At 42.9% G+C, this 26,226-nt stretch overlaps 1 protein-coding gene across 1 annotated transcript in view; it reads right to left on the bottom strand.

Annotated features, from left to right (window-relative positions):
* LOC137532845 (vomeronasal type-2 receptor 26-like) overlaps positions 1-26,226 on the bottom strand; it is an 88,972-nt gene that overhangs the window by 33,666 nt on the left and 29,080 nt on the right. The window contains exon 3 of the mRNA XM_068257314.1: positions 5,099-5,872. Coding sequence (XP_068113415.1) covers positions 5,099-5,872 — 774 coding nt within the window. The remainder of the gene's footprint in view (positions 1-5,098; positions 5,873-26,226) is intronic.

The following is a 26,226-nucleotide window of genomic DNA, read 5'->3' as shown; positions in this document are numbered from 1 at the left end:
TATCTTATTGTTAGCATCCACCCCCCCCCCCCCACAAACTCTCCACGCTTATTCATCTTATAGCAAAGTATGTTGCTTGTGCTTTAATAAGCGATCCCCTGCGGAAAACCCTGGAAGACCCCTTTTTTCGTATTGACTTTGACAGGGAAAATGTTCAAATCACTGCCACTCATACAGTTTTGAAGCTACACTCCCCGTACTTAGACCACATACTTGGACCAAATAAGTATTTTTTTTTGGGGGGGGGACCCCAGAGTGGGTGGAGCTACTATCGACCAATAAAAATTTAGCAACGCTACTCCTCCCAGAGTTTTGGAAGTACAGTTATGAAACTTTGCACAATTGTTTGGATTATAGCTGTGCAGGTTGCTTGTGCTTTGTTAAGGAATCCCATCATCTAGGCCCCTGTGGCGGCCCCCTGAAGACCCCATTTTTTCAATAGACTTTCAATGGAAAATTTGAAAGTTTTGCCACTTGTACAGCTTTAAATTTAGACTCCCCAAACTTGGGTCACTTAGTCATGGGGTAAAGCTGAAAAATTCTGTCACATTTTGGGGGTCCCCAAAAAGTGGGCAGAGCCACAAACAACCAATCAGATTTTCCCTATTGAATACAATGAGAAAATGTAAACAGCCATAATCCTCACAGTATTAAAGCCAGAGTTCCCAAACTTTGCACCGTGTGTCACTGGGTGACTGTGATTAAAATTTGGCAAAGTGGGCGGAGCCACATACAGCCAATAAAACACATAGCCAACATCCTGTGGTTTCTTCAGAAATGACAACATCTAGTTCTTATTATTCTTATTATTATTAGTGCCCCCCCCCCCCCCCCCACACACACACACACACATTTTCTATATGCTACTTCTACCGTTTTAGGGTTGCAAGTGCCAAACTTTACACACTTATTCGCCTTATAGCAAAGTACTTGCTTGTGCTTTAGTAAGTGATCCTACCCTCTGCGCCCCTGCGGTGGACCACCGAAGACCCCTTTTTTCATATTGACTTTGACAGGGAAAATTTTCAAATCACTGCCATTTGTACAGTTTTGAAGCTACACTCCCCAAACTCGGACCACATATTGTTACTGTCACCCCAAATAAAAATATGTAGTTTTGAGCAGCACTCAAAGTGGGTGGAGCTACCAACAGCCAATTCAATTTTAGCAATTTTCTATACGCTACTCCTCCCAGAGTTTTAGGAGTACAACTATAAAACTTTGCACACTTGTTCGGCGCATAGCCGAATAGGTTGCTTGTGCTCTCTTCATGCCCCTTTGGTGGCCCCCCGAAGACCCCATTTTTTCCCATAGACTTTCATAGGAAAATGTGAAAATATTTCTACTCGTCCAGCTGTAAAGTTAGACTCACCAAACTTGGGTCACTTAGTCATGAACTTGTCTATCAATGTGAGCCAATGGGAGTTATTTACATTGATAGACAGGGCCAGGAGCCAATGAAATCGGCTCCTGACCAGCTCACAGGGCTCTGCCGTCATAGAGACAGAGGGGCGAGTGAGCTATGGCGGGCAGAGACAGAGAGAAATGAGATTGGCGAGAACAACGAAACATGTGGTGGTGGTGAGCTGAAATCTATGCCCCGGCAGCTACAACAGCATCAACACAGGGCGTAGATTTCAACTAGCATCATCCTTAACTACTCACTTATAAAAAGGAAGAAAACTATTATATAAAAATATATATCATTTATTTATCACCAAGTAAAAAACAATAGCATTCATTAAAAAAACCAGAGCCCTTAACTCCAAACACCTGAGGGGCAGAAAGCTTGACCAGTGAGACATATGTCTGATCAGTCACATCAGATAATCAAAAACCTTGTAAGCTGGAGCTCTCAGCAAAAAGGCTGTATAGTGTGGACCACAGCACAGTTCAAAGTTCCCAAATGAGGTTGTGCACAAAAGATAGGGACTCCTAACCAGCAATCCAATATGACGATAGATGAAGAGATCACTTTCCTTGTATAGCAGAAAAAAAAAGTAGAAGTACATATAGAGTTCCACCTGTATAATGAAATCCCCAGATAAGCAGCGTATTCACCAAATCAGAAGCCTTTCGTTGTATCTTCAGCCAGAGTTCATAAGTGGAGTTCACAAAGCATCCATCAAGCATACTGTTTACGTGACTCCAACAGCAAACTTGATTCCAGTAGAGATATGATCAGAGAAATCACTGTGCTATGATTTAGCAGATAAGTAGATATACAGTGAAGAGTCCGCCAGAGATTATTCCCTTATGCAGGCCTCCGATCCATGATAAGTCACGTGATGGAAAGCAGAGTAAAGGGCAGAATGGTGAGGGCCCTGTGGTGAATTGTTTTAAAGGGACTCCGAGCAGTGCAAAAACTATGGAACGATGCATATCATTTTAAAGCTCTCTTTCTCCTCTTTCCAATGATATATAAATTGCCACCCTACACCTTTTAGTTTTCTCTATTTTCGCGATCAAAATCGCGGCCGTGGCAAATTCAATCACGAAAATAGCGAAAACTAAAAGGCGTAGGGTGGCAATTTATATATCATTGAAAAGAGGAGAAAGAGAGCTTTAAAATGATATGCATCTTCCCATAGTTTCTGCACTGCTCAGAGTCCCTTTAACTGCGTAGTATATAGCACTCAACTGAGATGAAAATGACTTTATGCAGCAAAAGGAAGTCCATCCATAATCAGTGCATGATGTATAAAGTGCATAGGATGCATAGGAATACTCATCTGTCCTGTGCAGCTTTCTGGAGTGCCTTGTGGTCAAGATGTCCCCCGGGTGGAGCAGGGCTACTACTAGTGGGCAGTGAGCCTCAGGTTGGCAACATCCTTCCTTTTGCTGCATAAAGTACTTTTCATCTCAGTTGAGTGCTATATACTACGCAGTTAAAACAATTCACCACAGGGCCCTCACCATTCTGCCCTTGACTCTGCTTTCCATCACGTGACTTATCATGGATCGGAGGCCTGCATAAGGGAATAATCCCTGGCGGACTCTTCACTGTATATCTACGTATCTGCTAAATCATAGCACAGTGATTTCTCTGATCATATCTCTACTGGAATCAAGTTTGCTGTTGGAGTCACGTAAACAGTATGCTTGATGGATGCTTTGTGAACTCCACTTATGAACTCTGGCTGAAGATACAATGAAAGGCTTCTGATTTGGTGAATACTCTGCTTATCTGGGGATTTCATTATACAGGTGGAACTCTATATGTACTTATAACTATTTTTTTTTCTGCTATACAAGGAAAGTGATCTCTTCATCTATCGTCATATTGGATTGCTTGTTAGGAGTCCCTATCTTTTGTGCACAACCTCATTGGGAACTTTGAACTGTGTTGTGGTCCACACTATACAGCCTTTTTGCTGAGAGCTCCAGCTTACAAGCTTTTTGATTATCTGATGTGACTGATCAGACATATGTCTCACTGGTCAAGCTTTCTGTCCCTCAGGTGTTTGGAGTTAGGGCTCTGTTTTTTTAATGAATGCTATTGTTTTTTTACAGGGTTGCTCGTAAACTACGCCAGCGCGAATCTACGCGTCGTAGTACGCAACTATGCATCGTAGTTCTTAGGCGAAGTTTAAGAACTACACGTACGCATTTCCGCGTAGTCGTAGTCCCGCTATGCGAAGCTTCGCGTAGTTGAGGTATGTATTGCGAAGTCAACTACGCGTGCGGTAACTGCATCTATATGGATCATTGCACATGCGCAGAAATATTATTGCCCTTTTATACGCATACAATTCCGCATTGGAAGGTGGACTGTATGCTTATATTAGTTTATATATGCACATAGGTAGCGGATTATTGGGTAAATTTTTCCACATAAGGGCATAAGCGGTCGCATCAACTACGCTACGCACTACGCGAAGCTTGCATATTTTAACACGTAGTCTACAGAATGCAAACGTAGTGAAGTTTCTGATTACATAGCCGTAAATTGCGAAGCGTATTTGCGTAAAAATACGCGTAGTTCCAGCGTAGCGAAGTTGGCTGACTACGACCATCCCTGGTTTTTTACTTGGTGATAAATAAATGATATATATTTTTATATAATAGTTTTCTTCCTTTTTATAAGTGAGTATTTTACAACTTCTGAGTCTCAGACTCAAAAGGAAGCACCTTGATTTAATATTTGAGACCCATAGTGTGAATACCATCATCCTTAGCTGGTTAATGGGGGGGGTTGAGTTGCCTTGGATTGTGCATCATCTGATTTCAGGGAAATTTGTCCCTTTCTAATTGCTGCAAAAGCAAAAACATGTGAACTACCTCACTCTACATTACGAGTTGCCTCCATAAAGCAAAAAAAAAAAAAAGCTAGATAGTTACCTCAGTATTAGGAAGCTTCTGGATGGTCCAAAGGTTTCTTGGATCCTCTAACACCCCTCTATTCCAGTGCAGGGTCCTTCTAAACCTATTAGACCCAGCAGGTATTTCTTCTGCAGGTGAGTGAGACTGTGCACAGAAACTACCCCATTAGCCACCCAGGTGGCTGGATGGTGTAATGGTTAAGGGCTCTGCCTCTGACATGGGAGACCAGGGTACGAATCTCGGCTCTGCCTGTTCAGTAAGCAGCACCTATTCAGTAGGAGACCTTATGCAAGTCTCCCTGACACTGCTACTGCCTATAGAGCGCGCCCTAGTGGCTGAAGCTCTGGCGCTTTGAGTCCGCCAGGAGAAAAGCGTGATATAAATGTTATTTGTCTTGTTTGTCTAGGCATGTGTAAGTCCAGTCCACACATGTCCAGTAGAGGGAAGTTCCCCTGTGTACTGGGCATGTGCAGACTGCACTCGCACATGCCCAGTGCTGGTGCACTTGTCTACAGCCACGTTCATAGACAGCAGGTAAACGAGGCATCCTGCACTGGAACAGTGGAATGTAGAAGGACCTGGTAAGCCTCTAGACTATCCTGAGACTTCTCTTTAACCTTATTTTCTCCAAGATTGCTTTAAGGAAATGACAACTGCTTGGTGGTGTGTGGTTGTAGCATCTTCTTTATCTATGCTCTCTAGAATAAGGCCACAGCCTGTAATGTTACCTCTACATACTTGTTATTAATATGTCCCACCACTACCTTCTCCTCACCTTCTCTCTATAGCCACAGAGTGCAGGTCCTCTCGTTGTACATGGCATGGTAGTCTGCATGTCATGGAGCGCGTTAGCCAGTACAGACACCGCTGTGATCACATAATACGGAGTCACATCTCCCGAATAAATAGTATGGAATGGAGTCTGGTTTCCAGAACAGTTAATATGAGAAATGTGAATTATTTGCACATCCCTGGTACCGGATGCATACGAACAATAAGCAGACCGAATTCCTATAATATACCAGTCAACCGGACTTGTCTCCATAGGTGTTCTGTATACATCATTAAAAAGTGCAGGAATATTCTTCTCTAGGGGCAAAAAACCCAAACTGCAGTTAATAAGGTTTTGGTAGGGCAAACCAAAATAATAATGCATTAGCCATGACTCATTGAGAATGACTGTTTTATCCTGGAGAAGGCCGAAAGTGTACATTATATACCCATACATGACAGACAGATCCCCGCACATCACAAAAACTTTAGTGGTTGATCTCTCTATAACCTGAAACATATGTGGAATATCTTTAGATAATTTAACTATAACCTCGATACAGATCCCGTGTCTAGTCAGCTCTTTGTTCAATGTCCTCAGCTCATTGTCTGCACTGTCATCTCGTGGCATTATAACCCCAATCCAGGTCCAACCAAAGTGCTTCATGAGCAGAGCTACGGCAACGTAGAAGACCTTATCATACTGAGACATGGTGAAGAAGGACCTGAAGAGATCATCACTCTTGCCTGGAGGTGGATCCCTGACACCATAGCTGATCTGGAAATGTAGACACAGATACATGTTATGAGCAAATGGAAGTAGTTACAGAGATATGTGTGTGGACTCTGGCACCTTCTGGTACAATTATTAGCTCGGGGATGTCTACAGTGCAGCTTTGTGGCATTGGTGGCATTGTGTATTCTGTTTTATCCTCATATGTTGTCTAGGTTTGGGAAGACAGATTCATAAGTATTTATAAGTACTTATCCATGATTTGCTTACCCCTTCCTTTAGTTATTATCTCTTTTATTGACATTGGACCTTCTATCATTGTATAATCCTCACCTCTCCACTTTTGAAAAACCCTTTAGAAAATATGTATTTATTTTTAGAAGAGCACCAGCTGCCTTATAAAAGGTTAACCCATAACCAAAAAGACTTAGCTTTATCAGTTCGCTCTTGGTGTTGGGATTTTTCCATCACGGGTTGTTCTTCTAACCTCTCTCACCCAAAAAAACCCTATTTTCCCTGTGTCCGTAAAGGAGAAAAAAGAAAAGAAAAAATAGATCTATGCACTAAAGAAGATAATACACAAGGACTCCATGCACTTGTGCATACTTCCGTACACCCCAGGCCATACATACCAACATATCTTGTTCACATATGCTCCCCAGACACGTACATACGTATATCCTGACCATACGTACCTACATACAACATATCTTGTTCACATATGCTCCCTGACACGTACATACGTATATCCTGACCATACGTACCTACATACAACATATCTTGTTCACATATGCTCCCCAGACACGTACATACGTATATCCTGACCATACGTACCTACATACAACATATCTTGTTCACATATGCTCCCCAGACACGTACATACGTATATCCTGACCATACGTACCTACATACAACATATCTTGTTCACATATGCTCCCCAGACACGTACATACGTATATCCTGACCATACGTACCTACATACAACATATCTTGTTCACATATGCTCCTCAGACACGTACATACGTATATCCTGACCATACGTACCTACATACAACGTACGTACGTACATACTCGCACTCCTACCTCCTCTTATATAACAAGATACATTCATACAAGTCTCAGTCGTACAGACCAATTACCCAACTTTCTTCTATCCCTTTCCTCCAGTCCCAGGAGAGGAAGTAGGGAAGAGGAAGACCATGTAAAAAGGGCAGGAAAGGCGGGTAACTTTATGTCCTATACTAATTCTTCTCCATTCATTCCTACACCATTTACCGGATCGGAGTTATTTTTTAAATATTATGAATGTTAAAGTAATAGAAACAATTTATTTGAATAAATAATTGCCTAATGAAATTGGGCCCTGGAGCAGAAAGGAGGAGAAAAAGAGAAGAGAGGATCTCTTAGTAATATTTATCCATTGATAAATGGATGATGGAATCATATTTTTTTCTTTTTTGGGGGGGGGGGGGTTCATATTGTTGTACCATTCTTGGAAAGAAGGCGTTTCTTCGCTAAGCCAATATTTCATTATTGTTTTCCTTGACACTAAAGTTCCCATCCTTATTAGTTATTCATCGTTAGACTTCTCTTTTTCTTTTTTAATAATTCTAAGCAAAGCCATAAGTGAATCAATTTGGGGAGCAGTATTTTTTTTTTATTTTTTTTTTATAGAAAAAGCCTTAATTTTATTCCAGAATTTTAACAGTTTAATGCAAGACAAACAGATATGAGTGTATGTTACAATTTTGACTTTACATCTCCAGCAATGATGGTCTTCCATATAGTGTTTATCTGGAGTAACATGCCATATACTGTATTTATTAAGTTTAGTTGCAGAGCTTGTAGACTTGGGTCGCTAACACACCACTCCAGATATTTTGCTACATTTGTAACCATTCTGCTTCTTCTAATTGGTTTCCCAACTCCTTTTCCCATTTCAAATTAGAAGTTTGGGAGGCGGGGTTTTTTTGGGCAAACCTTTATATCATTTAGATAATGATCTATCAGTTTTTTTCTTTCATTAAAAAACTTCCTTCAAATATCGATAGTGGTTCTTGTGCAAGATTGGAGTTGTTATACGCTTTTTGAAGTACTTGCCGACCGCGTCACGTCAATGGCTGTGGACACAGCAGCAGCCCGGCCGGGACCGCCTAATGCTGATCAGCGTAAAGTTCTGCAGGCCTGTTTTGCAGGAGATGGCTCAAGCTCTGCTGAAACCTATGACAGCCGATTGCCATGACTGGCTGGCTGGGGGAGGGAGTTTTTTTTCTTCTTTTTTTTATAAATCCTACTAATATAATAAATGGGAAAGTTCGGATGTTTGGATGTTTGGATGTTTAGATGTTTGGATGTTTGTTACTCGATCACGCAAAAATGGCTGAACGGATTTGAATGAAATTTGGCACACACATAGGGCCTGATTCACAAAGCGGTGCTAACAGTTAGCACCCTGGTGAAAAGCCCTTTATCACGCCTAAACTCAGTTTAGGCATGATAAGTTTAGGTGTGATAAGTTTAGGTGTGATAACTTTAGGCATGATAAGTTTAAGCGCCAACTGCGTTAGCACCGCAGTGCACAGCTGATCAAAAGTTTTACGCTAGCAAAGACTGGTGCACTTTGTATAAAGATTAATGGCGCTGCTTTGCGTGCGGGACTTTGCAAGTGATCTAAACTTATCTAAACTTATCATGCCTAAACTTATCACACCTAAACTTATCATGCCTAAACTTATCACACCTAAACTTATCATGCCTAAACTTATCACACCTAAACTGGCTTTTCACCAGAGTGGTGCAATGGTTATCATGCCTAAAGTCTTTTAGGCGTGATAACTGAGTTATCACCGCTTTGTGAATCGAGCCCATAGTACATTACCTGGAATAAAGTGTAGGATACTTTTTATTCCCATAACCAAAAAGGGGCGGAGACAAATACAAATTTCACTGGAAAAATGTAAACTGCGGCCATTCTTACACTGTTAATGGTAGGGTTCTCAAACTTTGCACAATTGGTCCCTGGGTGACTGGGATTAATATTCAGAAAGGTGGGTGGAGTCTACAAAGCCAATCAAAATTCACCTATTGATTTTCAAAGGGAATATTTAATTGCTGCCATTCTTGCACTGTTAATGGCTCAAGCCTCAAACCTGGTACAGTTGATCATTGGGTGACTGGGGTTCAATTTCAGAAAGGGGGTGGAGCCACAAACAGCCAGTTAGATTTATTTCATTCCAATGCAAATTATTGATGACAAACACCGCAAAGATCACAAACTTGGTCATTAAGTAATTGTGTGTTAGGGTTAGAAAAAGTGGGCACAGCCAACACCAGTCAAATACATAACCGGTCAATGCCGGGTCATCAGTGGGTGGAGACAAAATACAAATTTCACCTGGTACAGTTGGCCTTTTGATGACTGGGGTTTAAATTCAGAAAAGGAGGTGGAGCCACAGCCAATTAGATTTATTTCATTTCAATGCAAATCATTGATGCCAAAGACCGCAAAGCTCACAAACTAGGTAATTGAGTAATTGCGTGTTAGGATTAGAAAAAGTGCCAACATTAGCCAAATACATACCCAGGCAATGCCAGGCGAATAGCTAGTAAATAAATAAATACATTGTAAAATGTATTAACAAAATAATAACATAAATATTTATAAAAAAAATAAACACTTGGGGAGCCATCAGACCCCACCAAGAGAAAGCTCTGTTGGTGGGGAGAAAAGCAGGGGGGAGGGGGGGAAATCACTGTGTGCTGACTTGTGCAGCCTTGCAGCGAGCACTTAAAGCTGCAGTGGCCTATTTAGCAAAAAATGGCCTGGTCTTTAGGGGGGTTAATAAAACGTACTGTCTGCGCATTGGTGAACAAGTTTAAGCTAATTACTTTTTTTCTATGATATAGATCCTATATCTGGTATAGCCTTTTATCAGGGTCAATTTTATTACCTTGGCACCATTTCTTCTCAGTGGCTGGCAAAAAAAATATCGGGATTGTCCCTCAATGAAGTAAAAGCATTGAATGTTTGCTTTTTCTTATAACCGAGTGTTGGATAAACTAGGGGATGATTCTATCCTTTACATGCAATTTGTATATTCTTATAGTGCCATGTAAGGACCTTATCCGGATCTTCTTCCACCTTTTTCAGCTCTACCCATATTTTACTCTTATCTGCCGATCTCCAGTTCAAAATCCTACTTAGGTGAACACACATTAGATATCTCTGTATATCTGGTAAATCCCAGTCACTCAGTGACCAACTGTGCAAAGTTTGAGAACCTATTGATTTTTAAGGGGAATATTTAATTGTTGATATTTAGAAAAGAGGTTTGCACACCTGGTACATATTAAAGTTGCAATAACAATGGGTGCTCAGTCCATACATCGGGCTACACAGCCCTACACTACCAAAGATCGGTAGCATGGTGGCGTAGTGATTAGCGCTCTTGCCTTGCAACGCTGGGTCCCCGGTTCGAATCCCAGCCAGGTCAACACCTGCAAGGAGTTTGTATGTTCTCCCTGTGTCTGCGTGGGTTTTCTCCGGGCACTCCGGGTTTTCTCCCACATCCCAAAAACATACAGATAAGTTAATTGGCTTCCCCTAAATTGGCCCTAGACTACGATACATACACTACATGATACATACATAGACAAATTACTATGGTAGGGACTAGATTGTGAGGCCCTCTGAGGGACAGTTAGTGACAAAACATTATACTCTGTACAGCGCTGCATAATATGTTGATGCTATATAAATACTTGAATAATAATAAAGATTAAATATTGACCTGCACAACAGCAAGTGAATTGCAAAAAGATTTGTATTGAATTAATATGAAAAAAAAGTAGCTGAAAAACACGACATCAATGAGAGTGACGTGGCATCATAGATCATCATAGATATAAATCACAAGGCATAGTACAATCAATCTGAAGCAAATGCACACAAGTACACATATAAGGCAGCAAACAACATAAGCATATGGTTGTTATCAGTGCATGTGCGACCCCATCTCAAGAGGTGTTATACCCTGACAGCACCGTTTTGGGGGGACCCTTCATCAGAGGGTATATGCGCCAGGAAGGAGCCTTGTGCAAAAGGCTGAGTATAGCAGAGCTATCGGTGGTTTTGCTGCGGTGTGTGGCGGTGGCCGGCGGAGATCTTCAATCAAGAAGATGTGTAACAAGAAAGTTTGCAAGATAGAGGATATCAGCGTGGGACCTTTTCAGAGGATATTGGCATGGGAACTTTTTTTTTAAAGGTACAGGTAAGTATTTTTGGTTAATAATAAAGGACTTTTTTGCTGTTGTGTTTTTATTTGATGTAACCCTTTGTGGAAATGGATAATGGGTACTTGATACCTCTTCTGGGAGTGGAGTGGGAATCTGGGGGTCCCCTTCTTAATGGAGACTCCCAGATGCCATCATGAACCCCAGGGAATCGGGGACCCCCATCTCCTCCTGGGGCACCGGAGGTGGGGAAGAGCCCCTTGTCCATGGATCAGACAAGGACTCCGGGGGGAGGGGAAGGCTTGGCTGCCCCTCTTCCCCGGAGCCCTCCCCTACCATGGACCATGCGGGCTGGTATAGCTCAGGGTGCGAAGCCCCATGTGGTCGGGACTGAGCATTCTGGCTATCTCAGCCTGCATGGGGGACAAGGTGTTACAGAGGCTCGGGAGGGGGGACCCCATGTCGTGTTTTTTTTTTTTAAATATTTATTAATATTTAATATATGAACCATATAATTGATAAAACCATAAAAAACACACAATGTATGGAAGGATAATAATGCCCTCAATAAATTGTAGTATCAATCATGAACATGTATGTACACATGAATATAATGATCTGTACAACAAAGCACACCGGCAAACAAGCAAATGAGGAGGTGAGGGGAAATGCTCAGAAGGTGAAACTAAAGTGCAGCTGGACACCCTGTCAGAATGAATGGCCAGGGCTAAAAGCAGGTAAAAAATGGGGATTATGGAGTCTATCCCCTGTGCCAAGTCTGTCTCACAGAATACAGGGAAGTACGATGTAAGGGGCTAATGCCCAAAGAGTAAAAGTGCCAAGAATAATGTGTGCACGGAAAGGAGAAGCTTACCGGTGGAGCTGGACAGGAGGGCGTGCAAGCAGGAGCCAAGTCTGGCCCAGAAGAAGCCGCTCCTTGCAGCGAATCGCGACGGCTCCTGCACGCACGCCCTCCTGTCCAGCTCCACCGGTAAGCTCCACTGTCCGTGTACTTACCTACACGGAATTCCGCAACTCTGTGCTAATAGCCCTTCACACCACTTCACCTTCTGAGCATTTCCCCTCATCTCCTCATTTGCTTGTTTGCCGGTGTGCTTTGTTGTACAGCTCATTATATTCATGTGTACATACATGTTCATGATTGATACTACCATTTATTGAGGGCATTATTATCCTTCCATACATTGTGTGTTTTTTATGGTTTTATCAATTATATGGTTCAATAAAGGCTAATTTGTACTTTTCCATATACTTTGTGGTGCGGTTTTTTTAGGGCCAATCCTTTTCTTCTTCCCAGTATAGGTTTGCTACATTATCTGTCTTTACCGCATTTAAATGTATACGTATTTCCTTTGAAACTTTAAAATTGATTTTCTCAAAAACTATAAGGTCTTTTTGAGAATTTTGTTTTCCTCTTGTACCCACTGTCTCTGTCCACATCCCCTCAAAATGTGGTGTTTCTAGCATGTAAGGGGGCTTTGCTATTTACCGTTAAAGTTGGCAGCCGCTCGCCTTCCATTAAAGGGGAACTGAAGAGAGAGGTATATGGAGGCTGTCATGTTTATTTCCTTTTAGACAATACCAGTTGCCTGGCAGCCCTGCTGATCCTCTGCCTCTAATACTATTAGCCATAGCCCCTGAACAAGCATGCAGCAGATCAGGTGTTTCAGTGGTTCAGACTTATAAGTCTGATCTGACAAGACTAGCTGCATGCTTGTTTCTGGTTTTAATCAGATACTACTGCACAGAAATAGACCAGCAGGGCTGCCAGGCAACTGGTATTGATTAAAAGGAAATAAACATGGCAGCCTCAATATACCTCTCTCTTCAGTTCCCCTTTAAAGTCTATGGGAAAAACGCAAACACAATGCGAGAATGCATTCCAAGCAACTGGCGAACAGGCCTTTGTTCGCAGAATACTGCTCGTCAGTGAACTGTGGCCCATATCCTATTAGCTTTTCTCCAGAGTTTTCACTAAGGAGATATTTTCATACCTTACTGAGAAAATACATCTGAAAATATTTGCAATAAGTTTGATATTTCTTTTAAGCTACTTTTTTGAGTAATTTTTTAATTGCTAGTTGCTCAAAAGTTGTTTTTAGATAAGAGGAAAAATTATCTCCTGAAAGAAAGCAGAGAAAAAAAAGTGGGATGGAATAGAGCAGGGTTGCTCGTAAACTACGCCAGCGCGAATCTACGCATCGTAGTTCGTAGGTGAAGTTTAAGAACTACAAGTACGTATTTCCGCATAGTAGTAGTCCCGCTATGCGAAGCTTGGCCCGCTACGCGTAGGTGACGTATGTATTGCAAAGTCAACTACGCGTGCGGTAACTGCATTTATATGGGTCATTGAGCATGCGCAAAAATTGTATTGCCCTTTGTACGCATACAATTCCGCATTGGATGGTGGAATGTATGCTTATATTAGTTTATGTATGCGCATAGTTAGCAGATTATTGCGGAAATGTTTCCGCATAAGGGCATAAGCGGTCGCATCAACTACGCTACGCACTACGTGAAGCTTGCGTATTTTAATGCGTAGTCTACTGTATGCTAACGTAGCGAAGTGGCTGATTTTGGAGCCGTAGATTGGCGAAGCGTATTTGCGTAATAATACGCGTAGTTCCAGCGTAGCGAAGTTGGCTGCCTACGACCATCCCTGCAATAGAGCCAATGTAATTGATAGGGAAACTGATAGAGAGAGTGCTGCACTGCTGTCATGTTATTTACATACATGTTAGAGACACATTCCGGTGTGACCCTGGCCATTGATTAGAGTGTACTGGAGGTGAAATTCAGGTACATAAACACATACTTACATAAAAAGTAACCCTCTGCATCCTACAGCAGCTTCACATGCCTCCTTATGCCCCAAGAGTTCCATCCTCACTGTCTCTTAACCCCGGGCCATCCTTCTCCTGTGGACAAAGAACAGAAAACTAAGTGGCACCTCTCATATATAAATCAAGATGGCACCAGCCACAGGGCTCTGGCCTTACCCCCCTTTCACCAATTTATTCTCCACATTTTCTGTCCTCATTCCCCTTATCCTCTGTACCCTGCTGCCCCTTCCTGTGGACCCTGAGCATGCTGGCTTAGGCACCTCCAGTGCCCCAGTATTGGCAGGAAAGCCATGCAGGCAGGCCAGATAACCTTTGCCCAAACCTGGTTGCTGGAACAACCCTTCGTCTGCCTGCTGCTGTTCAGACAGATCTCCCAAGATGCTGCTGCTAGGATGAGCTCTATGGGATTTTCTGGATTGACCCCTTCAGGGCTCATATTTGGTCACTACGAAGCAGACTTCAAAGGCTAAATTTCAAAGTGTCCGCACAGCCACTGTTTGTGATTCCACCCCTGTTGACCAGATGGATTTAGGATGTCGCCACCACTCAGAGGTACACTGAGGGGCCATTTCAGGCCAATCCCCTGCATCTCCAAGCCTCCAGTCTGGCCACTACTGACTAGGCCACAAGCCAGGGTCTAAATTTAAATGCAGCCAATTCGCCCCACCGTTCAAATTCAACCAGCTACCAGTTCACGTAAGCCCCCCCCCCCCCCCCGCCCCCCCAACTCCACCAGGTGACACAGGCCACCTTCACCGCACATGCCGGCAAGGTCGCCATCGCCTATCTGAGATGTCCTGAGTTGGTCGTTTCCTGGTGGATAACATTCACCTCCCGGGCTAATCGCTCTTCCTACTGATCAGGTAAGAGTTCCGTCCTTAATGTCTCTCACCTGGGGCCCTTCTCCTGTGGGAAAAGAACAGAGAACTAATACATTTGCATGTACTTACTGTTACTGCATAAATCTTTACAACATTTAGGTTCATCACAAGTTGCCCGTACACTGGTGGGAGTACCCATCAAATACTTCCCTCTCAGTTTATTATCTGGTTAGTGAGGGATGTATCTGAGTAACTACAGTGGCTTGCAAAAGTATTCCGCCCCCTTGAAGTTTTCCACATTTTGTCACATTACTGCCACGAACATGGATCAATTTTATTGAAATTCCACGTGAAAGACCAATACAAAGTGGTGTACACGTGAGAAGTGGAACAAAAATCATACATGATTCCAAACATTTTTTACAAATCAATAACTGCAATGTGGTGGGTGCGTAATTATTCAGCCCTCTGGGTCAATACTTTGTAGAACCACCTTTTGCTGCAATTATAGCTGCCAGTCTTTTAGGGTATGTCTCTACCAGCTTTGCATATCTAGAGACTGAAATCCTTGCCCATTCTTCTTTGCAAAACAGCTCCAGCTCAGTCAGATTAGATGGACAGCGTTTGTGAATAGCAGTTTTCAGATCTTGCCACAGATTTTCGATTGGATTTAGATCTGGATTTTGACTGGGCCATTCTAACACATAGATATGTTTTGTTTTAAACCATTCCATTGTTGCCCTGGCTTTATGTTTAGAGTTGTTGTCCTGATGGAAGGTGAACCCCTGCCCCAGTCTCAAGTCTTTTGTAGTCTCCAAGAGGTTTTCTTCCAAGTTTTCCCTGTATTTGGCTCCATCCATCTTCCCAACAACTCTGACCAGTTTCCCTGTCCCTGCTGAAGAGATGTACCCCCCGAGCATGATGCTGCCACCACCATATTTGAAAGTGGGGATGGTGTATTCAGAGTGATGTGCAGATTTCCGCCACACATAGCGTTTTGCATTTTGGCTAAAAAAATTCCATTTTGTTCTCATCTGACCAGAGAACCTTCTTCCACATGGTTGCTGTGTCCCCCACATGGCTTGTGGCAAACTGCAAACAGGACTTCTTATGCTTTCTGTTCACAATGGCTTTCTTCTTGCCACTCTTCCATAAAGGGCTTTGTACAGTGCACGACTAATAGTTGTCCTATGGACAGAGTCTCCCACCTGAGCTGTGAATCTCTGCAGCTCCTCCAGAGTCACCATGGGCCTCTTGACTGCATTTCTGATCAGCGTTCTCCTTGTTCTGCCTGTGAGTTTAGGTGGATGGCCTTGTCTTGGTAGGTTTACAGTTGTGCCATACTCCTTCCATTTCTGAATGATCGCTTGAACAGTGCTCCGTGGGATGTTCAAGGCTTTGGAAATCTTTTTGTAGCCTAAGCCTGCTTTAAATTTCTCAATTTCTCAATAACTTGATCCCTGACCTGTCTTGGACCTGTCTTGTGTGTTCTTTGGACTTCACGGTGTTGTTGCTCCCAATATTCTCTTAGACAACCTCTGAGGCCCTCACAGAGCAGCTGTATTTGTACTGACATTAGATTACACACAGGTGCACTCTATTTAGTCATTAGCACTCATCAGGCAATGTCTATAGGCAACTGACTGCACTCAGACCAAAGGGGGCCAAATAATTATGCACACACCACTTTGCAGTTATTTATTTGTAAAAAATGTTTGGAATGATGTATGATTTTCGTTCCACTTCTCACATGTACACCACTTTGTATTGGTCTTTCACGTAAAATTCCAATAACATTGATGCATGTTTGTGGCAGTAATGTGACAAAAAGGGGAAAACTTCAAGGGGGCTGAATGCTTTTGCAAACCACTGTATATACAGTGGCAATCAAAAGAATGTGAACCCTTTGGAATTATATGGATTTCTGCACAAATTGGTCATAAAATGTGATCTGATCTTTAACCACTTGACGACCAGTGGCTTTTCCTATGATCTGTGTTGCGTGGGCTCTCCAGCCCGCAGCACAGATCGGGATAGAACCAGGGCGATCAGACTTCCCCCCTTTTTTCCCCACTAGGGGGATGTCCTCCTGGGGGGGTCTGATCGCCGCCGGCTTGCTGCGCTTTGCGGGGGGGCTCTTCAAAGCCCCCCTCCGCAGCGTTCTCAGCACCCCGTCCCTCTCCCTCCCTCTCCCTTCCCCTCTGAGCTGCGCAGGACAGATATCCGTCCTGCGCATTGTAGGATAGGCTTCAGCCTATCATATGCCGGCGATCCCCGGCCAATCAGAGGCCGGGGATCGCCGATCTGCCCTACGGCGCTGCAGCGCAGCAGCGCCGTATGATGTAAACAGCGGGGATTTCTTCCCCGCGTGTTTACATTTTGCCGGTGAGCCGCAATAGGCAGCTCTCCGGCTGTTCACGGAGACACCCTCCGTGAACTGACATGGAAAGGCCGCTCCCATGGTAACCCGCAGACGACCAGTTTACGCCAATCGGCGTTAGCTGGTCGTCAAGAGGTTAACTAAGTCACAACAATAGACAATCACAGTTTGCTTAAAGAGGAGCTGTCAGCCATACTATCTCAGAACCCCCCCCCCCCCCACACACATATATAAGTAAATAAATACTTGCTCTAATGACAGGGGTGTAACTGCAAAACACTTGGATGGGGCCCCCTCCCGCCAAAAACACTGTAAAACTACAAATCTTTTGTCTGCAAAACTTTTGTATGATTCCTTATCAGCGACTGAACAGATGCAGTCATTAGAACAACTGTGCAGAGAGCAGAAAGTTTTTCTTTCCTTGCCCTTAGTTGTCAGTCTCTCAGGACGGGGCCTCCTGTAGCTTATGGGCCCCCCTGCCTGATGCATCCCTTGCAAAAAAAGAGAAAATCATTCATAGGATTCTCCATTTTAACTGTGTCTATTTTGAAGCCAATCCTGATGTCATTTCCTCTATTACTCTCCTCTGTCTGATTGTGTATGCATTGCCCGTCCTTCTCCCAGTCTTCAGACATTCCTACCCAGCTCTGCAGTAGATAGTGCATTGTCTCAGCACGAGTAATGTTGGCCAATCAGAGAGGAACAGAGGTGTGGGAGGGGACAACAGGAGGGAAAGAGGCTTCAGCCAATCAGGGTGCATAAGTTAAGTCTGAGGGGAAAGTAAAGAAGCAAAAAAAGACAACCCAGCATGCCCTGCAACTTCCTTTGTGTGGCAGAAGTACCAAATAAGAGCCAGGAAAACTAGGGAATGCTGTTTTATGGATAAGAAAAGTAAGAGTGATTTTTAACTTATGGATTGCCTGGTTAGCATCCTTATTACTTCTTTACCAAATACAAATAAAGAATTGATTTTGTATTTTATGTCCGACAGTTACACTTTAACAATTTTTTTTTACAATTCAGGCCACTGCAGCTTTAACAGCTTGCTGCAGGGCCATACAACTGAGCACACAAATGAATCTTGCCCCCCTTTCTTGCCACCAACACAGCTTTCTGTTAGTGGCATCTGATTGCTACTGTAAAAATATTTTTTATTTTTATTATTAATTTATTTGTCTTTTTTTAAATAAAAATAACTATTTTACTTAAAATGTATGCCTCCCCCCCACATCCAATTATAGAGATCACCTCTTATAGGCATCAGCCTACGAGTGGGATCCGTTTCCATAACTCTCCTGGGGACAGCCGAGTGACAGATATGTTTCTATAAAACAGCCTGCTAGCTACGATCAGGCTAGCAGGCTGATCACTGCGGCCGCCTCTCTCCCTGAGTGAGCGCTCGATCCCTGCAAATCTCGTGCATTGCAAGATGATGCAATCCGGGTTAGGCGTTTCCAGGGGAGCCACTCTGTGGCCACAATTCTGGGTGAGGTGGTCGCAGAGTGGTTACACTAATACCACTCAAGTAATTAAATGTTTCCATGTTTTTATTGGACACACCATGTAAGCATTCACAGTGCAGATGGAAAAGGTATGTGAACACTTGGTTGAACCTCCTATGGCAGCAATAACTACGACCAAACGTTTCCTGTAGGTGCAAATCAGACGTGCACAATGGTCAGAAGTAATTTTTGACCATTCCTCTTTACAGAACTGTTTCAGTTCAGCAATATTCCTGGGATATCTGGTGTAAATTGCTTTCTTGAGGTCATGCCACAGCATCTCAATCGGGTTGAGGTCAGGAGTCTCAGGACTTGATTGATTTACTTCTATGCTTTGGGTCGCTGTCCTGTTACAACACCCATCTTCTGCTGAGCTTCAGCTGATGGACAGATGGCCTTAAACTGTGAGGGATAGGGTTGTTTCCTGTTAAACTATACCAGTTGCCTGGTAGTACTGCTGATCTCTTTGGTTGCAGTAGTGGCCGAATCACACACCTGAAACAAGCATGCAGCTAATCCAGTCTGACTTCAGTCAGAGCACCTGATCTGCATGCTTGTTGAGGGGCTGTGGCTAAAAGTATTAGAGACACAGGATCAGCAGGAGAGTCAGGCAACTGGTATTATTTTAAAAGGAAAAATCCATATCCTTCTCAGTTTAGGTTCGCTTTAAGTTCTCCTGCAAAATGTATTGATAAACTTTGGAATATATTTTTCCTTCAATGATAGCAATCTTTCTAGGCTCTGACACAGCAAAGCAGCCTCAAACCATGATGCCCCCACCACCATACTTCACAGTTGGGATGAGGTTTTGATGTTGCTGTACTGTGCCTCTTTTTCTCTACACATAGTGTTGGATGTTTCTTCCAAATAACTTAATTTTGGTTTCATCTGTCCAAATCATTTTTTGTCTGTACTGCTGTGGAACCTCCAGGTGCTCTTTTGCAAATTAAAAATGTGCAGCAATTTTTTTTTGGGGACAGCAGTGGCTTCCTCTGTGGTATCCTCCCATGAATTCCATTCTTATTTAGTGTTTACATATCATAGATTTGCTAACAGGAATGTTAGCGTATGCCAGAGACTTTTGTAAGTCTTTAGCTGACACTCTGGGATTCTTCTTCACCTCACTGAGCATTCTGTGCTGCACTCTTGCAGTCATCTTTACAGGACGGCCACTCCTAGCGAGAATAGCAGCAGTGCTGAACTTTCTCCATTTATAGACAATTTGTCTTACTGTGGACTGAGGAACAGCAAGGCTTTTGGAGATACTTTCATAATCCTTTCCAGCTTTACGCAAGTCAACAATTCTTAATTGTAGGTCTTCCGAGAGCTCTTTTGTGTGAGGCATCATTCATATCAGGCAATGATTCTTGGGAAAAGCAAACCAAAAACTGGTGTGTGTTTTTATATGGCAGGGCAGCTCTAATCAACACCTCCAATCTCCTCTCATTGATTGGACTCCAGCTGGCTGACACCTCACTCTAATTAGCTCTTGGAAATGTCATTAGTCTTGGGGTTCACATACTTTTTCCACCTGCACTGTGAATGTTTACATGGTGTGCTCAATAACAACATGGAAACATTTAATTATTTGTGTGGTATTAGTTTAAGCAGACTGTGATTGTCTATTGTTGTAGAGGAAGATCAGATCACATTTTAGGACCAATTTGTGCAGAAATCCATATCATTCCAAAGAGTTCTCGTACTTTTTATTGCTACTGTATATAATCACTTTTATGGTATGTGTTTTAAAAATTATTGCTGTGTCAATGGCGACACGGCTGAAATGCCATATTTGTTAGGAACCTCAAAAGGTAAAAACCCCGGAACCTGAAATAGTTCATGTGTACATGAGACCAAAGAGGTCACTTATCTGTGGCTTATTCCAGCCCCTTGAAAATGTTTGGTCCCTCGCTGTCTTATTGGGCTTCTCCTGTCTCCCGCTGGACAGCCCTGTATTCTGGGCGAGTCGTGCTTTGTTGCGTATGTGTGGCCTGGCTGTATGTGCCCCCCGCTTGCACTCCAGCAGCCTGCATGGTCAGAATGCTCCTGGCTATAGGGACTCGGGAGCGCATGCGTGATGGACGCAAAACTGAAAAAATGCACCTTTATTTCCAAATAAAATATTGGTGCCATACATTGTGATAGGGACATAATTTAAATGGTGTAATAACCGGGAACAATGGGCAAATAACATACATGGGTTTTAATTATGGCAGCATGTATTATTTTAAAGCTATAATGGCTGAAATCTGAGAAATAATGCATTGTTTTCATTTTTTTCCCTTAATATTCCTGTTAAAATGCATTTAGACAAAAATAATTCTTAGCAAGATGTACCACCCAAAGAAATCCTTATTGGTGGCAGAAAAAAACAAGATATAGACAATTAATTGTGATAAGTAGTGATAAACTTATTGGCAAATGAATGGGAGGTGAAAATTGATTGGATGCATAAGGTGAAAAATGACTGAAAGCTGAAATGGTTAAGGGGCCAGTAGGAGCAGAGCCCTGTACCAGTTGATATACTTACAGAGAACCCGAGGTGGGTTTTAAAAATCCTAATTGCACACAGAGGCGGGGTCTGCATATAATGCCCGGCCTCTGTTGCTATATCATTCTCCCCCCAAACGCCCCCTGTGCTCTACTTGCCCCCATAAATCGAATCATAAATGGGGCACAGCAGAGCGCGGGCGGGGGGGGGGGGGAACGATATAGCAACACAGGCTGGACATTATATGCAGACCCCGCCTCTGTGTGCAATTAGGATTTTTAAAACCCACCTCGGGTTCTCTGTAAAGACAACCTGAAGTGAAAAAAAAATAGTATGATATAATGAATTGTATGTGTAGTACAGATAATGAATAGAACATTTGTAGCAAAGAAAAGAGTCTCATATTATTATTTTCAGTAATATAGCTTTATTTATAACATTGCATCATTCTGTCACAGTTTCGGTTGTAAAGCAGCAGGGACAGTCATACTATGCCAGGAAACAAAAACAACATGTATACGTAGATAACTACCTGTTCTACTTGCATAACACATGTATTGTACTGTCCACGTTTTGATTTCAGTGTACTTTCATAAAGTAAATAAAGAAAGTTCTGTTCCTGGCTTTTGCCATCTTGGTTCTCTCTGACTGAAGCCAATTCTGGTGTCATTTGTTCAGATTTCAGCAGCTCTTTGAACTGCCCTCAGCCAATAAGTTAGGAGCAGGAGTGTGTGTGTGTGTGGGGCGGGGGTGGCGGTGATGATAAGCTTCAATCTCATTGGCTATGGCCAAAATAGAGCCAAGCTGACTGTGGAGTGCTAGCAATGCAGGGCGAGTTCGCATATTAAACACGGAGCAGTGGGAAAGTTAAATTTGATTTTGTGGCTGAGAATCCCTCTTTAAAACCATCCTCTCTCTTTTAAGATATAAAAATATGAAACAAAGCGGAGATAATGACCAATTGAACTGTCCTGCAGTAAAACCTTATTTCAAGCTTTCTCTCAATGTTTCTTGGCTGTTGCTTCAGAAAACAGGACTGTCCATCGGAATTAAGATTTCTAGTTTCAAATAGTTTATTGAACGGGTGCAACTATACATTACAAGCAATGGTAGGCCCCAAAAGAGGGGCAATGCAAAAACACAAAACAAAAAACAAACAAAACAAAAACACACGCACACAAGTAAATGGTGTAACAAAAATAGAAATATCATAGCAGCATACGAAATCACAGACTCAAGAGAAATGTATCAGCATCAATAGATTGGAGGAAATACATTTTCAATAAATATGAGTATATAAGAGCACATGAACAAAGGCCAAGGGAAGTAGAGCAGGACAACCAAGGCTGCCAACGTTTAGCAAATATTTCAAGAGTACTATCATCATTAACCATCTTAGCGGTATGGACGAGCTCAGCTCGTCCATCACAGCCGATGGCTGCCGCTCAGGCCCTGCTGGGCCGATTTTGATGAAATAAGGAGGAGCACATGCAGCCGGCACTTTGCCAGCCGCATGTGCTACCTGATCGCCGCCGCAGCGCGGAGATCCGCTGCGTTCAGCGGCGAAAGAGGGTCCCCCCAGCCGCCGGAGCCCAGCGCAGCCGGAACAAATAGTTCCGGCCAGCGCTAAGGGGTGGATCGGAGGCGGCTGACGTCAGAACGTCGGCTGACGTCCATGACGTCACTCCGCTCGTCGCCATGGCGACGAGGAAAGCCAAACAAGGAAGGCTGCTCATTGCCGGAGGCAATCAGAAGAATGCGTCGGGAGCGCCCTCTAGTGGGCTTTCATGCAGCCAACTTTCAGTTGGCTGCATGAAATCGGTTTTTTTTATAAAAAAAAACCCCTCCCGCAGCTGCCCTGGCGATCTTAATAGACTGCCAGGGTGGTTAACCACTGCCAGTGCCAGCAAATGCTCTATTGCGAGTATATCCATTATCAAAAGATCGGTACGTTCAACTGACAAAATAGGTTGAAACCAATGGCGAGTGATGTGTAGCCTGACAGCCTTGGCTATGTGCTGAGACAATCTATGTTGGTGGATTTCCATCCCCACAGCTTATCTCCCAATAGGAGCAAGAGGGGGGTCAGAGGCTAGTCTAATCTTCAGGGTTGTGGAAACAAGTGAAGTGATCTGGGCCCAGAACCTTTTGACCACCGAGCAGAACCATCGAATATGTATGAAGCTGCCAACTTGTCCACAGCTCCTGAAACAAAGATTTGACTGAGAGGGGGTAATTGATTGCATGGAGTTTAATAGGAGTGATACATGGGCGGTGGAATATTTTGTAGTTTGTTTCAATATGTGAAAAATAGTTACTACCCTTGGCCAGCATGAGACAGCATTTAGACCACCATTAAGTAGAGAGCTCAAGATCAGCCTCCCAGGCCACCATGGCTTGTGTTTTCGTGAATTATTTATTTAAGTATTTATATTTATTTATTTAAGTATTTATATAGCACCGACATATTACGCAGCACTGCACAGAGTATATTGTCTTGTCACTAACTGTCCCTCAGAGGGGCTCACAATCTAGTCCCTATCATAGTCATATGTATGTATCGTGTAGTGCATGTATGGTCTAGGGCCAATTTTTTTGAGGGGAAGCCAATTAACTTATCTGCATGTTTTTGGGATGTGGGAGGAAACCGGAGTGCCCAGAGGAAACCCACACAGACACGGGGAGACCATGCAAACTCCTTGCAGATGTTGACCTGGCTGGGATTCGAAACCGGGGACCCAGCATTGCAAGGTGAGAGCGCTAACCACTATGCCACCGTGCTGCCCGTGAATTGAGTAGGTTGGGATATAAGGCCACCTTTGAGAGGTCTCATGTCGCACCAAGCCTCATAGGGAACTCTTGTGGGAAGTTGTATCGATTCCAATTGGAGACTCATGATTGATCAAGCACTAGTAAATGGGCTAGACCCAAACATTATAGATTGTCCCACCTCCCTTGTATATGAAATCATGATTAGAGAGGAGCCTATGGGAGTATAATGGGGACAAATATTGTATCAAATAAACAGATAGTCACATGCCATTGTTCAGCGTATAAAAAACATCCTTTATTTCACTATATATATATATATATATATATATATATATATATATATATATATACAGTACACATTTTATTTTATAAAAACTATAGAGCCCATGGTTTGAATTAATTAGTTGCTTATCACTAGAGATGGCCCAAACGGTTCACCAGTGGAAAGTTCCCGGCAAACATCAGCTGTTTAAGTCCGCGGCGGGTAGTGAACAGACAGGGCGGTTTGATCCACCCCCTATACATCGTCATTGGACTAAACTTTGAACCTCTACATCACTGTCAGCAGACACATGGCAACCAATTAGGTTGCACTCACCCACGGGCGCCCCCCCCCCCCCCTAAAAAAACCACGCAGCAGCACTGGCTCAGTCTGGTGCTGCTGCTGTAGTGAGTGGAAGGGAGAGACATTGTTGCAGAGACAGGGACAGTTAGCTAGGCACCTCTGTTTGTTGCTGATTGCTGAAAGCACCCAAAACAAAAGCCCTTTTGAGGGCTTATATTGTTCTATGTGTTTTTGTTTTGTGTGTGTGTGTGTGTGTGTGTGTGTGAGAGAGAGAGAGAGACACTGGCCACACAGTCATTGCTGGGTGGTGTAGTTCTTCTATACTCTTCTATCTGTATAGCAAGCAAGCCAGCACACTGTCTACCATAAGCTGTGCTTAGCTTGCAACTGTATCTGTTATTGACATCTGTGTGTGTTACACTTACACTGCATACAAGCCAAAGTGAGTTGCTGGTCTTTGTAGTTCTATTATACTCTTCTATCTATTGCAAGCAAGCCAGCACACTGTCTATCATAAGCTGTGCTTAGCTTGCTACTGTATCTGTTATTGATATCTGTTTGTGTGGGTTACACACACTGCATACAGGCCACAGTCATTGCTGGGCTGTGTAGTTCTACTATACTCTTCTAAGTATTGCAAGCAAACCAGCACACTGTCCATCATAATCTGTGCTTAGATTGCTACTGTATCTGTTATTGATATCTGTTTGTGTGGGTTACACACTGCATACAGGCCACACAGCCATTGCTGGCCTGTGTAGTTCTACTATACTCTTCTAAGTATTGCAAGCAAGCCAGCACACTGTCTATCATAAGCTGTGCTTAGCTTGCAACTGTATCTGTTATTGATATCTGTGTGGGTTACCACAGTTATCAACGTAACGTACAGTATAAGGAAAAAAAAAAAAACATTGTAGAATTTTATAAATAACTTTTCAATTTTTAATTAATCAAAGAGAAACATATTTTTCAATTTTCATCATCATGGCCTGCACTCTCGCCAATGTGCGCACGAGCACGGCCATCACTACACAAACATTGCCACCCAGAGGACTGACATTTTATGTCCTGAGAGTGTCAACTAATGACAACCCTTTGTGGTTGTTTGCGGGGCATTAAACAGTAACTTTGGTGTGTCAGTGTGAAGCAGTACACTACTTACACTACCTGATCCATGTATACACACGCAAGCTGTTTTAGAGCACTTTATGCCTCTAACTTAGGAATGCAATGTGATTTCTGCCCTTTAGGGATTTTAACCCTACTCTGTGTCAAATCTGTAATTTTCCCCGGGATTTTTGGTGTGTATCCCATTCTGCCATGCCCCCCTCCGGGTGTTAGACTCCTTGTAACAACAAATGCTCATTGAAGTCTATGGCGGTTCGCCCAATTCGCACAAACACAAACTTTTGAGGAAGTTTGCGTTTGCAGTTCAGGCCATCTCTACTTAAAACATGTCACAAGCACCATGACATATTAGTAAACTACTACAGCTTATCAGTCTATCAGGTTGAATGCAATCATTGTCTGAATAATTAGAGGTACAGTATATACACTTCACAAAGTCATCAGACATAATACCATATCATATTGTAAGAAAATGATGTATCAAGGCCAAGCATTTGGCTCGACGCATTTCGTGAAGAAAACTTCACTTCTTCAGGAGTTGTTCGGCTCTTGACAAATAGATAAATTATTATTTCCACTCCAGGTATTTCAACAGAGAGACCCAAAGTTCTTGTTTAAAGATCATACAGTTTCCAAGGTGCTTA

The sequence above is a fragment of the Hyperolius riggenbachi genome, chromosome 1 (genome assembly GCF_040937935.1).
Source record: "Hyperolius riggenbachi isolate aHypRig1 chromosome 1, aHypRig1.pri, whole genome shotgun sequence".
Classification (NCBI taxonomy): Eukaryota; Metazoa; Chordata; class Amphibia; order Anura; family Hyperoliidae; genus Hyperolius; species Hyperolius riggenbachi.
This window is presented reverse-complemented; position numbering and strand designations above follow the sequence as displayed.